The 21,845-nt window shown below is 45.1% G+C and overlaps 1 protein-coding gene across 1 annotated transcript in view; it reads left to right on the top strand.

Annotated features, from left to right (window-relative positions):
• Nucleotides 1-21,845, top strand: part of LOC126213269 (glycine--tRNA ligase) — a 142,636-nt gene that overhangs the window by 20,343 nt on the left and 100,448 nt on the right. Inside the window, exon 3 of the mRNA XM_049940933.1 lies at nt 19,822-19,963. Within this exon, the coding sequence (XP_049796890.1) occupies nt 19,822-19,963 (142 nt within the window). The remainder of the gene's footprint in view (nt 1-19,821; nt 19,964-21,845) is intronic.

Raw genomic sequence — 21,845 nt, 5'->3', positions numbered from 1 at the left:
GCTGTAAAAATAAAAAGTAGCTAAAAATTGTATGTACGATCTGTACTTGGATAGGAGAGGTTGAAAATACTGCTTCAGTCGTAATGTTTTTTTGTCCAGTACTTAAACCACAACCGATTTAGGGCCATTACGTGCCAACCGTCAGGTGTGATAATTTTGTGCTCTGACTCCGAATGCCGTGATGGAGAGTATGGGACACGGTGTACCACCAGTGAGTGCAGAGCACGAGTAGAGAGCACAAAGGAGGAAGTGAACCAGATTGTTAAAATTGCTGCCATCTGTTGAACAATGCGGGACCAACTAGCCCGGCTGTTCACAATTTGAATGAGTAATTTACATGCAGAACGAAGAAAAACACTACAAAAGCATTAAGAATCATTGAGTGATGATGAAACTTACCGAACAAAGGCAGAACAGAACTGCTGTAGTACAACCCCTAACTGGAAACTGGCAACTTAAAGCTTACGTATAAACCGTAGAATACAGTGAAACTTCTTTCCACTTTCCGTGAGCGGCAAGCAAATTTTTAATTTAGTGGGAAAACGTATGGCAATGTGGAATAACGTGCAATAGTCGTGAGTTGAAAGAATGTACATCTGTGCCACTCCTATTAAAAATCATCTTGCTACCGAGCAAAATGGAAGGTAGCTGTACCTTAAAATATACTCTGCCAGGAACTCCTGTACCATTCAATAGCTAGCAGGAGTAGCAATAAAGGGACAACCTGCCTATTCGCTTCTGTCTCGGCTCAGCTCCAGTTGACCACTGGCAGTGGAGGGTGAAGCTTTGACAATGCCAGCCACTTGTGCTGGCGAAACGTCAGTAAAATCGTCAGACAAATTTCAGCTGAAAAACCCGAGACAGAAGTCAATCGGCAGTTTGTCAACGAGTGGCCACGAAAGCCTTAACAATTATGTAATGGAGGGACACATTAAAAGTAGGAGCAGCTCAAAAAGCTGCTAACTAAAAGCCAGCAACTCAATGTGGCTTATGTCTATATCTACATCGTACTCCTTAAGCCACCTAGTGGTGTGTGGCGGAGGGTACTATCGGTACCATTGTCTTATCCTCCAACACTCTGCCACTCGCAAATAGTGCACGGTTAAGAGTGATTGTCGGTAAGCCACTGTATTTGCTCTAATTTCTTGATTTTTCTCCTCGTGGTCAATATGCGAGGGGGAAGTGACATATTGTCGGACTCCTCCTGAAAATTGCTGTCCCGAAATTTCAATAGTAAATCTCTCTGTGATGCACAACACCTCTCTTGTAACTTCTGCCAGTGCTGTTTGTTTAGCATCTCAATTACGCTCTCTCACCAGCTAAACGATCCGATGATGAAATGCGTCGCTCTTCGTCGGATCTTCTCTATCTTTCCTACCTGATAGAGATCCCAGGTACATGAACGATACTCGAGAATTGGGCAAACAACTGCCTTGTAAGTCACTTCTTTCGTGGATGAGTTAAGTTTCCTCGAGATTCTTCCAACGAATGTGAGTCTGGCATCTGCTTTTGCCACTATCTGCTTTATACGCTCATTCCACGTAAGGTCACTCTGGGTAGTTACGCCCAGTGCTGTTTTTCTGGGGGAACGCGGGGGGGATGCGTACCCCTAAACGTTTTCATCAACAAAGTAATTTTTTTATGATGTTGAGAACTTGGAAGAGTGCCAAAGATTTATTTCGCAGACGTACGTTTTTTATTTCATTTTTTCGTGTTGTTAATTGCGATACGAACGATACCAGTGCAGTTTTTGGTGGGAAAAGCGATGTCATAGACATGCTATTAATGTAAGTTACACTGTAGTTTTATAGTTAAATAAATTTTTAGCTGTATTAAAAATTGGATCAAGCACAGGATACCACCCATCATCTGTGCCATTTCGGGAGCCAAACAAGGTTACAAAAGATTTTTGTAGTGTAGTTTCTATTGTTGTTGATGATAGGTGTGAATGGTTTTTGTTGTATTGTGTCTTTTAGTGGTGTTTAATAGGTTAAAATATGTGTTCGGTAATATTTCCTTGTATTGTTTCGTATGTCGGAGGGTTGATTGGACACACCTGTTTCATTTGAGGTGTATTATAGGTCAATTGAAGTGTACGATTCCATTTTCTTTTATTGTTAAGGGGTTGGTGGGAATCGCATGCTTCATTTGAGGTGATATAAACTGATGTGTTCGATACCACATTCTCTTGTATGTTTGGATTTCTCTGGGTATTGCCCGCTTCCTTTGAGCTGAAAGTCAACTGAACAGTCCGATTCCACTTTTTTTTTTTTTTTGCGATTCGAAATGTTGATTATGTCATGGCTAAAAGCAGATGGGTGGTATACCATGCTTCAGTTATAAGTAATTTTTGCTGCATTATATCCAATGTCGGAATACCCTCAAACTTTTTTTAGAAAAAAAGCACTGGTTACGCCTAGATATTTTATGACCGATGCTGTCTCCAGCTGTTTGTCATCAATAGTGTAGCTGTACAGTACTGGATTTCTATTCCTTCATATGGGCAATATGTAAGATAAGATGGGAGACAAATTTTACATTGTGAATGACAGGCATATTGTATTTTCTTGAGGATACAGAAAATGACACACAATTATATGCTGTAGTTGTAGGCTAAAAAATTAAAAATGTACAAACTTCTTTTAAAAGCGGACATTTTACAGCTATGCAAAATAGAAACTGGCCGGATGTTCCTCCGGTAGGATTGTTTGCTATACTTGGATGTTGGCTTTACTTCTCCATATAGTTGCCACCCAGATTCAAACATTTGTCATACTCTGACACCAGCTTCTTCATCAAAAAAACTAACGCGTGGTGCCTTAGCGGCTTGTTGACAGCATCCTTGAACACATCATCTGTCTGAGTAGCCAGCAAGGCCTCATCTTGGGCAACAGATGAAAGTCACTTGGTGCCAAATCTGCACTATATGGAGGACGTTCAGTCTCCCACCCAAAAAGCCTGCATTTTCCTTCATTTGATTCGCAGTAGGGGTTCACTCGTAGTCTTGAAGGACAGCAATCCCTTCAGTAATCATCCTACACTTCTTTTTCTTCTTTTATTTATTTAGTTTTTGCATTCGAAGTTTCATAAAAATCTCACAGTAAACCTGTGACGTTACAGTATCGTCACACTTTACTGTCGTGAAATCTATTGTCGATATTCCTTTGTGATCGTAAAAAGCTGCAACCAATATTTTGCAGTTTTACAGTGTCTGCTTACATGTTTTGGGCTTATGGAAAGAATGGATGTGCATGCTATATTTGGACTGTTACTTAGTTTCAGAGTTAAAGTGCTGCACCTCTCTCTCGTCCCCAATCGTGATTATGTTGAGAAATTCCTGCCTATCTTCACTGTAGTATTGAAGGAATGTGAAAGCCGAACTCATTCTTTCAGTTTTGTGAACATCAGTTAGGCATTTTAGTACCGACCCTGCACAAAACTTAACAGTAACCTAATTTCTGTGTGACAATTTTAAAAGTGGGTTTTCCTTGAAATCTGAGCCACATTGTCAGAAAATCTGGAAATTTTGAACCAATTTCTAGTATACAAAGTTATGTCAGTTCATTATACGAATTTGTCAGTGACATGTGGGCACCTTTTCGGACCACTTTCATTACCCACAGCTCCACAACTCCTTCACGACACCGTCACTCGTTACCCCGTCACTGTACAAATGACACAATTGACAACAAATTTCAACCACATTGACTCCCGCTTGTAGGATGTGAATGACAGAATGAACCTCACAACAGGTGAGATACAGGAGAGCACCAGCCGTATCGGTAACTCCCCGCTTACACGCTGACGGACACGACAGATACCTGACTGACGTAATGTGACCTGTAAAGTCTGATTTTTCTTCCACACAACTGCCACACCAGTCTACTGTGGCAATGGAAGACAACAAAAGGAAAACTGAGGTTTTAAACTTTGCATTTAAGAAACCGTTCGTGCAGGAGGATCGTACGAACGTACTGTTGACGCCACGGACTCCCTTGTGGAGGACGTGGTAATTGGGATCCCTGCTGTCGAGAAGCGACTGAAAGAATTGTAAACAAATGTCATCGAGTCCGAATCGAATGCCAGTGCCAATTGAGTTCTATAGTGAGTACTCTGGGGCATTGGATCCTTACTCAGCTTACATTTATTTAAAATCTCACGCCCGATGCAAAGTTTCAAGTGACTGGGAAAAAGTGCAGGTGACTCCTGTGTAGGAGAAGGGTAAAAGAATGGACCTGCAAAATCGTAGGCCAATATCCCTAACATTTGTTTGCTGCAGATTTCTTGAACGTATTTTGAGTTTGAATATAATAAATTATCTTGAGGCAGAACAGCTTCTGTCGACAAATCGAAGTGCAATATGCAGACTGTATATTCCTAGATTTCTGTATAGTGTTAGATGTGGTGCTACACTGCAGAATATTAATGAAGGTCTGAGCATAGGGATTGGGTTCCCAGATATGAGAGTGGGTCAAAGATGTCTTAAGGAATAGAACCCATCCCTTGTCCTCATTGGTGAGTGTTTGTCAGTGATGAGAGTATCATCAGGATTTCCCAAGAAAAAATGTGGCATGACCAGTTGTAATCTCTCTACATACAGGGTGTTTCATAACTCCAATTCATGTTACAAACTTCTAGAAGTTGTAGGGGGGTCTTAGTCAATCAATTTTTACACAGGAACCCGTGTCCGGAAATGTCGTCCAGCGACACTACGAGGCTTCAAAGTTACAGGCACAGGCGCCTGTAAATGTATGTATGTACGGGTTGATTCTGTGATGATGATATAAACTTTGAACACTCCTGCAGGTCCAGGGGGCTAGAGTAGACGCGAGGTATTCCTGCCTGTCGTAAGAGGTGACTAAAAGGAGTTTCACACGTTTTGGCTTTTATGTGATGGTCTGCTGTAGGATTTGACCTCCATTTTTCAAAATTTTCTTGAAGATTGAGCCAACTGGGGAAGGGCGCCTTACCTGGTGCAGTGTGTCCACCGTGCATCGAGATCTTTAGCCCAATTTCTCGTCGTCGCATTGCAGTCCCGCCCATTCTCCATCTCTTGGGCGAGGACACCTTCCTGGGTGCATTTTCCACCGTGCGCTTTGCAGTGTCACTCTCTGTGCCGACGACGACCGTGGACTTCTTTGCACTCGATATCCGGCACGGTAGCCGGTCCGTCGTGGTGGGGCCACAGTGTAGCCTGTCGGTTGTAGCCCCCTGACCACACAGGGATCGCTCTGCCGATGCATGCTCCGTTAACTCCCCACGTATATCGAGGGATAGATGCTCGTCCCCCTGGGGCATCGGGACTCCCGGCAATGGCCGTCCTGCCAGGTGGCCTTTGCTGCAGCTGGGTGGTGCCCGTGGGGAGGGCCCCTGTGGTCGGAATGGGTGGCATCGGGGCGGATGACACGTGATGAAGCGTAGTCCGTCATCTCTTGCTGGTGGTGAAACACCAGCAGTCTCTAAGCGGCCAAAGTCTAACTTCAGTGCTAAGAAATATGACCCCATGTCATTCCCCTCCCCGGCCACACCGTGGGAGGAACACCAGGCTAAGGATCACAGTGAAGCTTATTCACCCCGGTACCTCGTATGTACGAGAGTTGATGGGGAATCTTTCTTGTCCGTGAAGCCTCTGTTTTTTGTGAAGCATTTGGAGGACAAGTTTGGAGAGGTAGAGGGCTTGTCCAAAATTTGCTCTGGGTCTTCTGTCCAGTCATGGGCATTACTCACTTGTGGAAAGTTGGAGGATGTTTCTGTTCCCATCACGCCTCATAAGAGCTTAAATATGGTCCAGGGTATTATATTCCACAAGGACCTTCTTTTGCAGTCTGACGACGAGCTGCGCACCAATTTAGAGTGTCGAGGTGTTCATTTCATCCGGCGCGTCCATCTCAGAACCGGGAGACTACACCTGCCCTTTCGATGTTGGGGGGCATTTCCCTCCCTGTTGCTCCCGCACCACCTTCTTGAGAAGCAACCCTCCCCCCCCCCCCACCCCACCCCCTTGCATCCCACCCCACCCCACCCCCCACACCCCAAACCATCGGGGGGGGGGGGTTTTAAGTCCCCAAGTCTGAGCCAGAGAAGCATAAGGCTTCATAGGCTCCTTTTGCTAGGAAGGGGTCCTTTGGGTCACTCCCTTACCACGTTTCTTCTAGTGGGAAAGACTACACCCGCCAGTGGCTGAAGAACCCAAAAGCAGCTGGTCGTAGGGCTTCAGGCTCATCCTCAGTCCCGGAGACTGATTCGGTGAAGTCATCCCAGCAAGGGAAACCCAAGGAACAGTGTGAGAAATTGAAAAAGAAAGACTCCCAAGAACGAGGAACTTGCGGTGGCTCCCACACCACCACTACCTACAAACACCGCATCTGAGGATGGGGTGGAGATCCCGCTGTCCATCGAGGACCTGGATCTCGCCGGACCCTCAGACACGACGGATATAGACTGCTCGGGCTAAAAGTCGGTCGCAGCAGGTGACTCCGAGGCGTAAACTGCCTCGTCGAATGTTCGATGCCTTCCCAGTCTCGTGATGACGTTATCCTCCGGTGGAATTGCGTCAGTTTTTTCCACCGTCTGGCTGAGCTACGGCAACTGTTAAGCTTTGCAGCTGCTTTCTGCATTGTCCTCCGGGAAACCTGGTGCTCGGTTGCACTGGTGGATCAAGTCCCTAAACCTTTCCTACTTCTGGGAGATTTTAACGTCCGTAACCTCTTGTGGGGTGGCACTGTGCTTACTGGCCCGAGGCAGAGATGTCGAAACTACTGTCTCAGTTCGGCCTCTGCCTCTTAAATACTGGGGTCGCCAAACATTTCAGTGTGGTTCGTGAAAGTTACTCGACCTCGATTCACCAATTTGCAGCCGAGGCCTTCTCCCGTCTATCCACTGGAGAGCACGTGACGACCTGTGTGGTAGTGACCACTTCCCCATCTTCCTGTCAATGCCCCGGAGTCAGGCCCACGGAAGCCTGCCCAAATGGGCTTTAAATGAGGCCTACTGGGAAACTTTCACCCCTGACGTCACCGTCGAATCTCCCCGACACGGCAACATCTCTGTGGTGGTCGAGTAGGTGACTACCGCAATTGTTTCTGTGGCAGAAAACGCGGTCCCTCGCTCCTTATAGTGCCCGCAGTGAAAAACGGTCCCTCGGTGGTCGCCGGAAGTCACTGAGGTCGTTACAGAACGTCGGCGAGTTCTACAGTGACGTAAGGGACACCCTTATCTAGAGCATCTGATAGCCTTTAAGCAGCTCCGCACCTGTGTATGCCAGCTTATAAAACGACGGAAACAGGAGTGTCGGGAGAGGTACGTGTCGACTATTGGGTGCCGTACGTCACCTTCCCGAGTCTGGACGGAGATCGGACGTGTTTTTGGGTACCAGACGCCAACAGGTGTCCCTGGCGTTACCATCAGTTGTGTGCTACGTACCGATGCAAATGCCATTGCCTAGCACTTTGCCGAGCACTGTGCTCGAGCCTCTGTGTCAGAGAACTACCCCTCGGCCTTTCGCACCCTCAAATGGCGGATGGAAAGGAAAGTCCTCCCATTCACTACACGGCACAGTGAACTCTGTAACGCCCCATTTACGGAGTGGGAGCTCTTCGGTGCAGTTGCACACTGCCGTGATAGCCCCCGGGCCGGATCGGATCCACAGTCAGATCGTTAAACATCTTTCGTCCGACTACGAGCGCCATCTCCTCGTCACCTCCAACCGGATCCGGTGCGATGGCGTCTTTCTGTCGCAATGGGGGGAGAGCACCATTGTTCTGATACTCGAACCTGACAAAAACCCGCTTGATGTGGATAGCTGTCAGCCATCAGCCCCACCGAGATTCTTTGTAAACTACTGGAACGTGTGGAGTGTGGTTGGGTTGGGTCCCGGAGTTATGTGGCCTACTGGCTCCGTGTCGGGCTGTCTTCTGCCGGGGGTGCTCTACCACTAATAACATTGTGTCCCTCGAGTCTGCCATCTGAAGAGCCTTTTCGGGCACCGACACCTTGTTGTCATCTTTTATGATACGTGCAAAGCATATGACATTACCTGGCAACATCATATCCTTGCCACATTATACGGGTGTGGTCTCCGAGGCCTGCTCTAAATTTTTATCCAGAATTTCCTGTTGCTCTGTACTTTCTGTGTCCAAGTTGGTGCCACCCAAAGCCCCCCCCCCCCCCCCCCCCCTCCCACCCATATCCAGGAGAATGGAGTCCTGCAGGCCTCTGTATTGAGAGTATCACTATTTTTATTGGCCATTAATGGTCTAGCAGCAGCTGTAGGGCTGTCCGCCTCACCCTCTCTGTATGCAGACGACTTCTGCATTTCGTGCTACTCCACCAGTACCGGTGTTGCCGAGCGATGCCTACAGGGAACCGTCCTCGAGGTGCAGTCGTGGGATCTCGCCCACGGCTTCCAGTTTTCGACCGCTAGGTCGTGTGTCGTGCACTTCTGTTGGCGTCGTACCGTTCGTCCCGAACCAGAACTTTACCTTCGTGACAATTCACTCACTGTAGTCGAGACGTATTGTTTCTCGGGACCGGTTTTCGACGCCCGATTGACTCGTCTACCTCTCCTTCGTCAGCTCGAGCGGAAGTGCTGGCGGCACGTCAGTGCCCTCCTCTGCCCGAGCAACACTAACTGGGGTGCAGATCGTTCTATTCTGTTGCAGCTCTGCAAAGGCCTCGTCCAATCCCGCCTCGACTACGGGAGTGTGATTCGGCGGCACCCTCAGTGTCGCGTGTACTCCACCCGGTGCACCACTGTGGCGTTCGCCTAGCGACGGGAGCTTTTAGGACGAGTCCGGTAACCGGTGTCGTGGTGGAGGCCGGAATTCCTCCGTTGCAGATCTGACGTGAGCAACTGCTCGCAAGTTACGTCGCACGCAGTCGTAGTTCTATTGGGCACGTGAATTACTGTCACTTCACCTAGGCTGCAAATTTGTCTGGACCTCTCACGTGACCCTTAGGACTCGGTTACTCCTGCCGCTCCCTGCTGTCACTTCCTCTCGATTCTTGACGTGTTACGGGGCTCTGAAGTGGTTTACACCGACGGGTCGACGGCTGGTAGTCGTGTCTGCTTCGCCTGAGTCCACAGAGGCCCTTTTGAACACCATTCCTCACCTAATGGCTGCAGTGTATTCACTGCATTGCTTGTGGCCATCTCTCGTGCACTTCAGTATATCTGTTCGTGCCCCGGGGAATCGTTTTTTCTGTACACCGACTCCCGGAGCAGCCTACGAGCTATCGACCGGTGCTATCCTCGCCATCCTGCGGTAGTGTCCGTCCGGGAGTCCGTCCGTGCCCCGGACCGGCCCCGTCGTTCACCGGTGTCTGTGTGGACCCCGGGACACGTCGGCATCCCGGGCGACGAACTAGCCGGTTGGCTGGCCAAACGGACTAGGCGGAAACCGCTTCTGGAGACGGGCATCTCAGAACCTGACCTGTGTTCTGACTTACGCCGTAGGGTTTTTCAGCTTTGGGAGATGAAATTGCACAACAGTACACACAATAAACTGCGTGTCATTAAGGAGACTACGAATGTACGGAAGCCTTCCGTGCGGGCGTTTCGCAGGGAATCGGTTGTCCTCTGCCGCATCTGCACTGGCCACGCTCAGGTGACCCGCGGTTACTTTTTGCGCTGTGAAGACCTGCTTCAGTGTCAGTGCAGTGCCCAGTTGACGGCCCGTATTCTGGTGCACTGTCCCACTTTGACAGCCGGGCGACAAAATCTCGGGTTACCGGTTTCATTGCCGCTAATTTTATCTGACGACACCTCGGTGACTAATTTAGTTTTATTATTTGATCTGAGTTTTAGTGCATGTCCTTTGTCCTTCTGTGTCCTCCACCCCAGTGCTTTTAGGGTGGAGGTTTTGATGTGTTACAGAGTGGCTGGCTTCTCTTTTTTATTCTCACAGTCAGCCAGCAATCGTAATCTGCTTCGTTGTTTTAATCTCTTCATCCCATTTCTTGCGTTTCCGTGGCTTTCTTGTCCCTTTTTGTCCATTTACACGTTTGTTGCCCTTCATCGTTCTTGTGATTTTTTCCTTTCATTCTGTTTTGAGTTGTTAATCTCGTTAATTTTATTCTCACCCTTGTGGCACTGTTTTATTCGGAACAAGAGACTGATGACCTCGTAGTTTGGTCCCTTTCCCCCTCTTTTAATCCGACCGACTGACGATCACACAAACTTTAAAGGATGATGGAGAAGGATAAATGTATGAATTTGAGCTAAGGGTCCCTTTACAAAAAACGAATGTGTCAAAAGTTACAAGCGAAAACTGTTCTGATACCTCCACAGCGGAACACGTGTACCGGTACTGTTGTTTCTAAGACTGTAGGCCAGGCAACTTTGAGAGGTGCTAGTATGACCAAGAAAAGAAAAAAAATTCTAGTAAAAATCGACTCTAAAATTCGTGCCTGAGGAATCATGAGCACTTGTTAATTTTTGCTAGTGTGAAGCTCATCCCTGTATTGGGTAAGTGCTCCCAGCACGTAAGTTATGAATTTTGGTGCCCATGTTTACTACACGTTTTTTCTCGATTTTCTCCATTCTACCGCCCAGCATTCTTAGCGACAACAGTACCGGTACACGTATTCCACTGTCGGAGGTATCAGAATGGTGTAACTTTTGACTCTTTCAGTTTCGAACCGGGATCCTTTACCTCAGATTGATACATTTATGTCTCCATCATCCTGGAAAGTTTGTAACATCATAAATTTACAGGTGCCGGCGCATATGTCTTTGGTGGTCTGCATTTCGTCATTGGATGACATTTCCAGACTCGGGTTCCTACGTAAAACTTCATCTACAAAGTGCCCTCGACAACCTCTAGAAATGTGAACTGTGAAGCACCCTGTACATAAACGATCTGACAGACGGAGAGCAACAGTCTGCACCAGTCCGCTGGTGATCTTGTACTGTACTGTAAAGCGTTGTCATCGAGTCGCTGTAGGAGGATCCGAGAAACTTCTTTGTTGGTGTGACGAATGGCAGCTTGCTCAAATGTGGGGAAAAATGGAGTTAATGCAGCCTAGTAGGCAAAACAATCCTGTAAGTTTCGAATACTGCGTTAGTAGAGTGCTGCTTGATGAAGTCGCGTCAATGAAATACCTAGATGTAATGTTGCAAAGCTATACCAAATGGAACGAGCACTTAAGGATGGTAGCAGGGAAGATGAATGGTCATCCTTGGTTTATTGGGAAAAATTTAGGGAAGTGTAGCTCAGTTGTAAAGGAGACTGTGTGTGGAACATTAGTGCAACCCATTCCTGACTATTACTCTAGTGTTTGGGATCCCCCCCCCCTGCAGATCGGATTAACCCTCGCAGCACCAGGTAGAGTGTTGGGGGGAGGGGGGAGATGTTGTTTCCACCTTCTCAAAATATTGTGATCTATTCTGGTACTTCATATTGTAAAATCCTTTAAAAAATTATTGTTTTTAATGATTTCTTGTATCAGATTTTGTAACTGCTTTAAATTTTTCATTAAAACTTAACCAAAAAAATTTGTCTTAACAGTGAATTGATTTTTCGCGACAAATTCATATATTCATATTTTCAGGTTCATGTCCCTTCTTGCACATCTGTATAACTTTAAAAAGTATGCCATGGATGGAAGTCAGTGACACTAAACGAAATTTGTATTTTTTCCAAGTTATTTTTAGTGTTCATAAAGTACCCCTCCACTTGATGTAAACGTTACAAAGAAATGCGTTGCTGTTACTAAGATAGTGCTAAAAGATATTTTGAGGTTCTATACCCTACATATACATCATTATCTACTTAAAAGTATGTTGTTAAAAGAAGCTAAATTAAACAGATTTATTTTTTTTTTTTGGAGGGCACACTTGTGCCCCGCCCCCTCCCCATGGTATTATATGTTATGAAAATTGTGCTGTTATTGCTAGGGTTAATGGATTACATTGAAGCAATGAAGTGGCTTGCTGCTAGACTTTTTACTGGTATGTCTGATGAAAAAACAGGTATTTTGGAGATACTTTGTGAACTCGAAACATGTGGAGGGAAGATGACATCCTTTTTGCAAAGTGTTGTTGAGGACATTCAAAGAACTGGCATTTGTGGGTGACAGCAGAGAGATTCTGCAGCTGCTGATGTACATTTTGCATAAGGACTACAAAGATATGAGAAATTAGGGTTTGTACAGCGGTATATAGACAGTCATTTTTCTCTCGCTCTATTTGTGAGTGTAACAGGAAAGCAAATAACTTAATAGTGGTACAAGGTACCCTCAACCGTGCACTCAGATGGTGGCACGTGGAGTACATATGTAGATGTAGGAGCTACAAGCATTCCTTTATTTTAAGTAGCTAGTCATAGGATAATTTATGCCCTCATAGAAGAACAGTTCCACATCTGTGGACAACGCTGTAGCAATGAGTGTGTTGTTTTAAATTGTGTGCATCCACAGCCGAGCTTCCACGCTCTGAAAGAAACAATCCGTACTGGCTGTAGAAACTTTTTATTAAAAGTCACGACTGGTTTTGTGTCACTAAAAGATGCATCCTCAAGTGATAATGTTTCTTTTTGTGAAAGCTAACTGCCTTATAGCCACTATTCTTCATTCGTGTCGTAATGTAAACAAATAGCACGCTAAACGCAGTAGTCCTTATTTAAAATGGAGGGGACAGTGGGACCGTACCACGAGCTGGAAAGTGGTAGAGTGGCAGAAGGATTAACTTACGCTTAGAGGAAGTGAATATCAGAATGTACCTCGCAACTGGTGACGTATACGATAACTCTGTTCATTCCAATTGCTTGTCACTTACACACTCTCGAATGCATCATAAAGTTGACTGACGCAAAATGACCTTCACCTTTTCCGATGGTGCACGTGTGTGGAGTTACGTGGAATTCTTCAGAATAACTTCATCTTCTTAGGCTGACAGGTTTTCTTTTCCTGATGGAACGTTTGTGGTAAGTGAAAATGTACTCGAGGTAGTTTAAAGTGTGAACATCCCACTGTGCAGAATTTGGTTTAACATATTTACAGAGGAGGTGTGAAAGCTGCCGGTTCCATACATTGGTGAGGTGTGACAGTGATTGTGTGCCTCCACTTGCTGTGGAGTGCTTGCCTATGCTTTGGAGTCACAGCAGACTCAGGGAAAAAGAGGCTGGCAAAAACAAAAAGTTTTTATCTGGCAGGAAGTTTCATATCAGTGCACACTCCACTGCAGAGTGAAAATCTCATTCTGGAAACATCCCACAGGCTGTGGCTAAGCTGTGTCTCCGCAGTATCCTTTCTTCCGGGAGTGCTAGTTCTACAAGGTTCACAGGAGAGCTTCTGTAAAGTTTGGAAGGCAGGAGATGAGATACTGGCAGAAGTAAAGCTGTGAGGACGGGGCGTGAGTGGTGCTCGGGTAGCTCAGATGGTAGAGCACTTGCCGGCGAAAGGCAAAGGTCCCGAGTTGGAGTCTCAGTCCGGCACACAGTTTTGATCTGCCAGGAAGTTTCAAAAGGTATAGAAGATCAGATTTGAGAACTGTCACTTCTGGTTTACTAATATATGTACAAACACACGCACACACACACACACACACACACACACACACACACACACACACACACACACACACACATTGCAACTTATTGAGAACTACTCATTACAGAAGAGCTATTCACTGCAAATTGTAACCGGGGTTAAAAATTTATTATTAATACTGAAGAGTTCACAGAAGTGCTTTTGTCATTTAGTAGCTCCCATAGGTCAAATCTCGTTGCACCCTGCACATCGCAAGAGGGTGAAAAAGTCCAGTGAGACAGTTTTGTGGCACTGCATAGCAGGACCTCATGAACAGTCAACTTCAACAATGGTGACCATAAAACATTAGAGAGGTAAACCAGACAGACATGCACCAGGATGACAGATCATGTCTGGAGTATAACCGCAGAGCCCAAAACTAAGCATGTAACACTTCATGTGCCTAGAAGCTACAAGTGTCTGTTTACTTTCAGTAGCCAACTGGAGGTTCATTTATGAATAGCCTTCATAAGAGAGTGCTTCCACACCTGCAGACAACCCTGTAGCCACAGCTGCAATACAGGGGATGCCTAGCTTGCCGAACCAGCAGGTTTTCTCTCGGTACATCTACATTTACGTATACATCAATACTCTGCAAACCACCGTGAGGTGCGTGGCGGAGGGTACGTCCCATTGTACCATTTATAGGTTTCTTCCTGTTCTATTCACATGTGGAGCACAGGAAGAATGACTGTTTCAGTGTCTCTGTGTGTGCAATAATTATTCTAATCTTATCGTCATGATCCTTATGTGAGTAATACATAGGGGATTGTAGTGTATTCCTACAATTATCATTTAACCCTGTTTTTTGAAACTTTATTAATAGACTTTCCTGGGTTAGTTTACACCCATCTTCAAGAGTCTTTCAGTCCAGTTTCTTCAGTATCTCTGTGAAACTCCCCCACAGATCAAATAAATCTATGACCATTCTTGCTGCCTTCTCTGTGTGTGATCAGCATCTCCTGTTAGTCCTGTTTGGTATGGGACCTACACCCTTGAGCAATATTCTAGAATTGGTCGCACAAATGGCTTGTGAGCATTCTCCTTTGCAGGCTGATAGCCCTTCCCTAGTGTTCTACCAATAAACCAAAGTCTACCACCTGCTTTACCCGTTACTGAGCCAATGTGATCCATTCTGTTCCACATCCCTACAAAGCGTCACCCACAGGTATTTGTATGAGTAGGCCAATTCCAATGTTTTTTTTGTGAAATGCACAGGTTTACATTTGTGAACATTTAAAGCAAGTTGCCAATCTTTGCATCACTTTGAAATCTTATTGAGATCTGACTAAATATTTATGCAGCTTCATTATAGGTAACTGCATCATCTGCAAAAGCGCTCGGGTTACTATTAATATTGTCTGCAAGGTCATTAATATGCAATAGAAACAGCAAGGATCCCAACACACTTCCCTGGAGCACACCTGAAGTTACTTCTACATCTGACGATGACTCTCCATCCTAGATAACGTACTGCATCCTCCCTATCGAAAAGTCCTCAATCTGGTCACAAATTCCACTCGATACCCCCGTACGATTGTACTTTTGACATTGAGTAGGTGTGGTACTGGGTCAAATGCTTTTCAGAAATCGAGAAATACTGCATCTGCCTCACTGCTCGGATGCAAAGCTTTCGGTATGTCGTGTGAGAAATGTCAGAGTTGTGTTTTGTATGACCGATTTTTTTGGAATCTGTGCTGATTGGCACTGAGGAGCTCATTCTGTTAAAGATAGCTCATTATGTTTGAATGCAGAATATCTCGTAAGGTTCTACAACAAACTGTTGTCGAGGGTATCGGGTGGTAGTTTTCTGGATCACTTCTGGTACTCTTGTTATAGGCAGGAGTGACCTGTGCTGTATTCCAAGAAATGAGCACGTTTTTTTTGTCGGATCATACGAAATATTATAGTTAGGAGAGGGGCTAACTCAGCCACAAATTCAATATATAACCCAACGGGTATTCCATCAGGCTCCGGAGCTGTGTTCAGTTGTAACAATTTCAGCTATTTCTCAAAAACATTGACACTAATACTTATTTCATTCATCTTTTCAGTGGTCCGAGGACAATTCTCTTGAGTTTTCCATTGTAAAGGAACTTTTGAAGATGGAGTGAAGTATTTCAGCTTTTGCTTTGCCACCCTCAATTTCAGTTCCGGTCTCAATTGCTAAGGACTGGACATTAACTTTGGTGCCGCTAACAGCCTCTACATGTGACCAGAATTTCTTTGGGTTCTGTGAAGGATCATTTGACAATATCCTGCTATGGTAGTTACTGTAGGAATCACTCGTTGCTCTGTAGGCAGCCACACACATTTCATTTAGCATCGCTCTCTCTGTAGCCCAGTGCTTTGTTTTACACCTATAAGCAGTAATCTCTGTTTCTTTAGAATTTTTTTTTGCAGTGACAATATACCATGGCGGTTCCATCCCATTACGTACTGTTCTACTTGGTACATATGTTCAGTGCATTGGCAATTATTCTTTTAAACTTGAACCATAGTTCCTCTACATGCTCCTGCCCTGTGCTGAAAATTACAAGTTCCTCATTGTGATATGACATTACTGATCTTTTTATTAGTTTTCTGAGCACATATATCTTGCTGTTCATTTTACTTGTCCTCTGTACTTCAGTAATCATTGTTGCCACAACTGCTTCGTGGTCACCGATACCAGTTTTCATGTGGACATCCTCAAAGAGACGAGGTCTCTTTGGGTTCGTTTGAGCAGTTACCAGAATGCGCCAGACAACAGGCTGTACTGCGCATGCGCAGCTACGATGACGTAGGCTGCCCGTGCTTGGTGCTTGCTCTGCTCATACGCTTTTCGTCGTATTTCTGGTGGGGCATCACGTGACCATGTGTAGCCGTGCCGCCCGTGCAGCATGTTGTTGAGAGGACATACTGAATTGTACTTACAGCAATTGTTTTATCATATCCCACACAGATAAAGGATGCAAATAAGGAAGCAGTTCTTGGCTTTTGAGTCATTTTAAAATTAGACTCCACAGCTCGAAGTACCATAAAATTTTTGACAGATTTTTTTTTTTTTAATTCGTGCTCTGCAATGTTGTTATGTAGCATTTCCAACATGTTTACATCTACACATCACTGCAAAAAGCTACTAGGATGGAATACAAATTACTTGCAACAAAAAAGAGAGTTTCTTGTGTAGCTTACACGGGGCGGAATGAAGGACAATAAATTTCATGACTATTTCAAAATGTGAAAAAATTAACATGGTTGTCTATGAGGCAAAGAAACTACAACTGACAGTTTATATTCTACTCTAGGAATAAATATAAAGCCATGTGGGGAGTTAAAACGATAAAACGTGGTATGCTGCCAGTCTAAAATTTAGCATAGATTGGCATTCTATAAATTTAAGACGTAAACACAAATTAAGAAATAACTTCAGGCCCAGAGGAAGTCCTAGACAAGTGCCTTGTGATCGAAAAACACTTTCACAGAAGGCAGATCTATAAAATTCTGCGACAGCTGTCATTATATTTGAAACACAATATTTAGTTCAAAACTACTGACTAAATTTGCCTACTTAGCTTCAAGTCAATGTTTATGTATGTTCATACGTATATAGCATTAAGAGATCATACAGTGTCATACAAGGAATAGGACATCAGAGACTACTCCAGCAGCATCGGAATTCCATAAACCATACTAAATGCTTCATTCCGCTCTAATTGCACATTTCTATGTCCAGATGCACGCAGAAGTTCCTGATATTCAGCTTTTCATGTGGTTCTCGTGATACAAATTTTCTTGGAGGTCCAGTACTGTATTCTCATATTTGGTTCTTTATTATGGTATAACGTCATTCGTCCCAGAAAATGAAAATTTGCACTTTAAATTGAACGAGGTTGAAAGTAGCCAATAGCGCGGAATGAAACACTTCGTTTCGTTTCAAATAAACTAACTGCCTCAGCAGAAAAAAAAAAACATTAATGGTTGATTACTAATAACCTGGAAATAATATAAAATCAGAAAATTGAAACTACTAACTTATTTTGGTCTTTCATGGTTATGAGAATGTATATTAATTCACTTGATGGCTCCCGGCCACAGAAATCTGTTTTGTTTTCATTTGACGTGGGAGCTGTAAACGAAGACACGGCCGCGGGTCACGTGAGGAAGGACCCCCCACTATAACTCAGCTTGCTCTGCGCATGCGCGAATCTGGCAGCTTGGGCGCGCCAGGAAAATTTTTCCGGGTAGCTTCTGGCTACTTGCTGCTACTGCTCGTACACCAAACAGCCACACTCCAAGTAGCCAGAAGCGGGAGGAAGGCGCTGCTCGTACGCGAATTCAGCTCTGCGCATGCGCACGAGCCCGCTGGCAACTGCTCGTACGAACCTTTTGTTGCCACTAGATCCCGTGTATTTCCACCACGAGTGGGTTTTCTAACTATGTGTTCTAGGTAGTTTTCAGAGAAGGCTACTGGTGTGATGTTCAACAGAAGGCAGGGTCCACCGAACGCATTCCCCTCGTAAGGGTACAGTACCCTTACGTAGTATCGATTATGCACTATGCAGAGATCGTACACGGTTTAAGTAAAGACTGCAGTGCGGTCGACAATGTGCGAGTGGGTAAGCAGTAGTCGAGTGTCGGAGTCCGTGTGTCGAAGTCGGGTGTGAGAGGCTAGAGAGGGAGGTTGCTCGGTAACGAGGCCGGAGATGAGTGGCAGAATGGCACACACTGTTTGATGTTCATAAATGTTTATAAATTGAGTGATTTAATTAATAAATTCCAGCATTTAAGAAAGGAGATGTTATCATTTAGTAGTTGTCACAATAACAGAAGTGGACAACAGAGAGTCTCATGACAAGGAGGAAAGATATACAGGGTGTTACAAAAAGGTACGGCCAAACTTTCAGGAAACATTCCTCACACACAAATAAAGAAGAGATGTTATGTGGACATGTCTCCGGAAATGCTTAATTTCCGTGTTAGAGCTCATTTTAGTTTTGTCAGTATGTACTGTACTTCCTCGATTCACCGCCATGATTTCATACGAGATACTCTACCTGTGCTGCTGGAACATGTGCCTTTACAAGTACGACACATGTGGTTCGTGCACGATGGAGCTCCTGCACATTTCAGTCAAAGTGTTCGTACGCTTCTCGACAACAGATTCGGTGACCGGATTGGTAGAGGCGGACCAATTCTGTGGCCTCCACGCTCTCCTGACCTCAACCCTCTTGACTTTCATTTATGTGGGCATTTGAAAGCTCTCGTCTACACAACCCCGGTACCAAATGTAGAGACTGTTCATGCTCGTATTGTGGACGGCAGTGATACAATACGCCATTCTCCAGGGCTGCATCAGGGATTCCGTGCGACGGAGGGTGGATGCACGTATCCTCGCTAACGGAGGACATTTTGAACATTTCCTGTAACAAAGTGTTCGAAGTCACACTGGTACGTTCTGTTGCTGTGTGTTTCCATTCCACGATTAATGTGATTTCAAGAGAAGTAATAAAATGAGCTCTAACATGGAAAGTAAGCATTTCCGGACACATGTCCACATAACATATTTTCTTTCTTTGTGTGTGAGGAATGTTTCCTGAAAGTTTGGCTGTACCTTTCTGTAACACCCTGTATATTATTATTGTGGTCTTGAGTCCTGAGACTGGTTTGATGTAGCTCTCCATGCTACTCTATCCTGCTCAAACATCTTCATCTTCCAGTACCTACTGCAGCCTACATCCTTCTGAATCCGTTTAGTGTATACATCTCTTGGTCTCCCTCTACGATTTTTACCCTCCACACTGCCCTCATTTAACCATACAGTAAAGCTGCATGCCCTCTGGAAAAATTACGGCTGTAGTTTCCCCTCGCTTTCAGCCGCTCGCACTACCATCACAGCAAGGCCGTTTTGGTTAGTGTTACAAGGCCAGATCAGTCAATCATCCAGACTGTTGCCCCTGCAACTACTGAAAAGGCTGCTACCCCTCTTCAGGAACCACAAGTTTATCTGGCCTCTCAACAGATACCCCTCCGTTGTGGTTGCACCTATGGTACGGCCATCTGTATCGTTGAGGCACGCAAAAAATAATTAAAATATAACGTCACCTACAGCGTATGCGAATAATATAGTTCGGTGCGAAACTGGGGGGAGGTTACACCCTCCCCAACGTGCCCCTATCTCCCCCCCCCCCTCTCTCTCTCTCTCTCTCTCTCTCTCTCTCTCTCTCTCTCTCTCTCTTTCTCTGGTACGTGATTCCCTGAATCTAAACTATGTTTTGCTCAGTAATGCAGTGTTTGTGTGGCTTCCTGCAGGCATAACGGGGCAGTTTGACTTCGGGCCGATGGGCTGCGCGCTGAAGGCGAACCTGCTGGCGGCGTGGCGCAGCTTCTTCGTGCTGGAGGAGCAGATGCTGGAGGTGGACTGCTCCATACTCACCCCGGAGGCCGTCCTCAAGTAAGTCGCGTCCACAGCTTTTCTGTCCTCTTGCCTTTCTTTGGCCCGGTTCGCCGACGGGATCAATTTCCGGGTTTGCCATTTCCGGTCGGAGCCACCCACTGTCAGTTATATCCTGCAGAGATACTGAACAGTGTCGATTGCTACGTCTTACCTGCTATTGCGAACGCTTTGCGAGGTTTCGGTCGGTTTATAAATTGCCTCGTCGCCGTCTTCGGCCCCGACGAGTCTGCGAACCCCCGACTTGTCGGTAAACGAAACAATTCTACTTACGTCTGAAACCGGAACTCTTCAGTCCTAATTTCCGTGAAGGCTTTTGTTGTGCCCCTGATTACGAGTGTGGTCTGAAGTTAAATCGGTTAGGTACATCTCATTTTGAACTAAACTTCAAACTGGAGCAAAAAACGAGAGTACGTACATCAGTGTCTACATTATTAATCTTCTGGTAGTTGTTATCCTGTGACATCACAGTTCGTACAGAAGATTCTTTGCCACTTCTGATCACGACGCCAATCACTGCTTTAAGCCCCGAGCTCGTGTGGAACACCTGACAAAAATAACAAAACACACTAAATGATTATTGCTTCTTATGAAATCTTCCCACAAAATAATTAAACTTTTAAACTCTGTACAATTTTCCCAGACGATCAAATGAACAGATCTGCAAATAGAGCTTGTTCATTTGTATTAAAACTCAGCACGAGATTTCCCCTTCAGTCGACAAAATGATTCATTTATAAATTATAAATTGCAGCAATCAGTCATCCTGTTTCTTTGCAGGTTTTATTACGCAAATCGAGATTTTGACTAGTGCCTAACCATTATCAGTGCTAAAAAATAAACCAGTTGATGTGTACTCCACACACCCTACTTTCTTTACACAGCAGTATTAAAAAAACTGTGAATGACACCCGAACAACAGGGAACTGACACGCATCGAAATCAGAAAATAGTGGTATGTAATCTAGTATATTAGCCACGTAGGTTAAGCCAAGAGTTGTAACTTTTTATTGTATCACCTGACTATGTACTTCTTGTATTTTTTAGCATTGATAATGGCTGGGCACTAGCCGAAATCTGGATTTGCGTAATAAAACCTGCTAAAAAAGACACCTGATTGCTGCGCTCTATAATTTATAAATCACATAACAGTCCCTGAGTGCACCCACTTTCTGAATGGAAGGTAACCTGATGAAATGATTTATTTCCAGAAACCCTGCCCACAAAACATCTGGCAAATATTGTACCCTCACGAGTCCCAGACATTTTGTACGTGATTAATCCCCCCACTTTGCCATTCGTTGCGCCGGTAAGTGGCCGGTGCTGTCCCGTCGCCACCGGCCGCTGACGCGTAGAGTTGCACTCGCCTCTGTTCCCGCACGCGTAATTATTTTCGTGCCTCCTGCCACTTACTTGCAGTGTTGCGTGACCTTTGCGAAACCTCTGTAGATGCTATAGAATATTGTTTATATTGCAGCTCAGATATAGGATCTTTCCCAGTGTAAATTGTAAAATACCACTAATACCTACTACTTGCCTCACGCGAGCAAAATAATTTAATACCGAGGTCAGCATTAGTACGTGTCGCTCGATAGAGAGCTGCCGTATCCGGAGCGACAGCGGTTCGTGGTCGGATGATTCTCATTTGGGAGTAGGAGCTTCGCAAAATTTATTCTGTTCACAATCGGCAGCAGGTTTTAATTTATGCAATTTAGAGGGAATACCACAATCTTCTGAATACACACTGTTCTCATTAAAATGAGGGAACTTTGAGGGAAGTTTGGAAGGTAGGAGACTAGGTACTGGCAGAAGTAAAGCTGTGAGAAGGGGGTGTGAGTCGTGCTCGGGTAGCTCAGTCGGTAGAGCACTTGCCTGCGAAAGG

Source organism: Schistocerca nitens, chromosome 11, assembly GCF_023898315.1.
Source record: "Schistocerca nitens isolate TAMUIC-IGC-003100 chromosome 11, iqSchNite1.1, whole genome shotgun sequence".
In the NCBI taxonomy this organism is placed as follows: domain Eukaryota; kingdom Metazoa; phylum Arthropoda; class Insecta; order Orthoptera; family Acrididae; genus Schistocerca; species Schistocerca nitens.
This window is presented reverse-complemented; position numbering and strand designations above follow the sequence as displayed.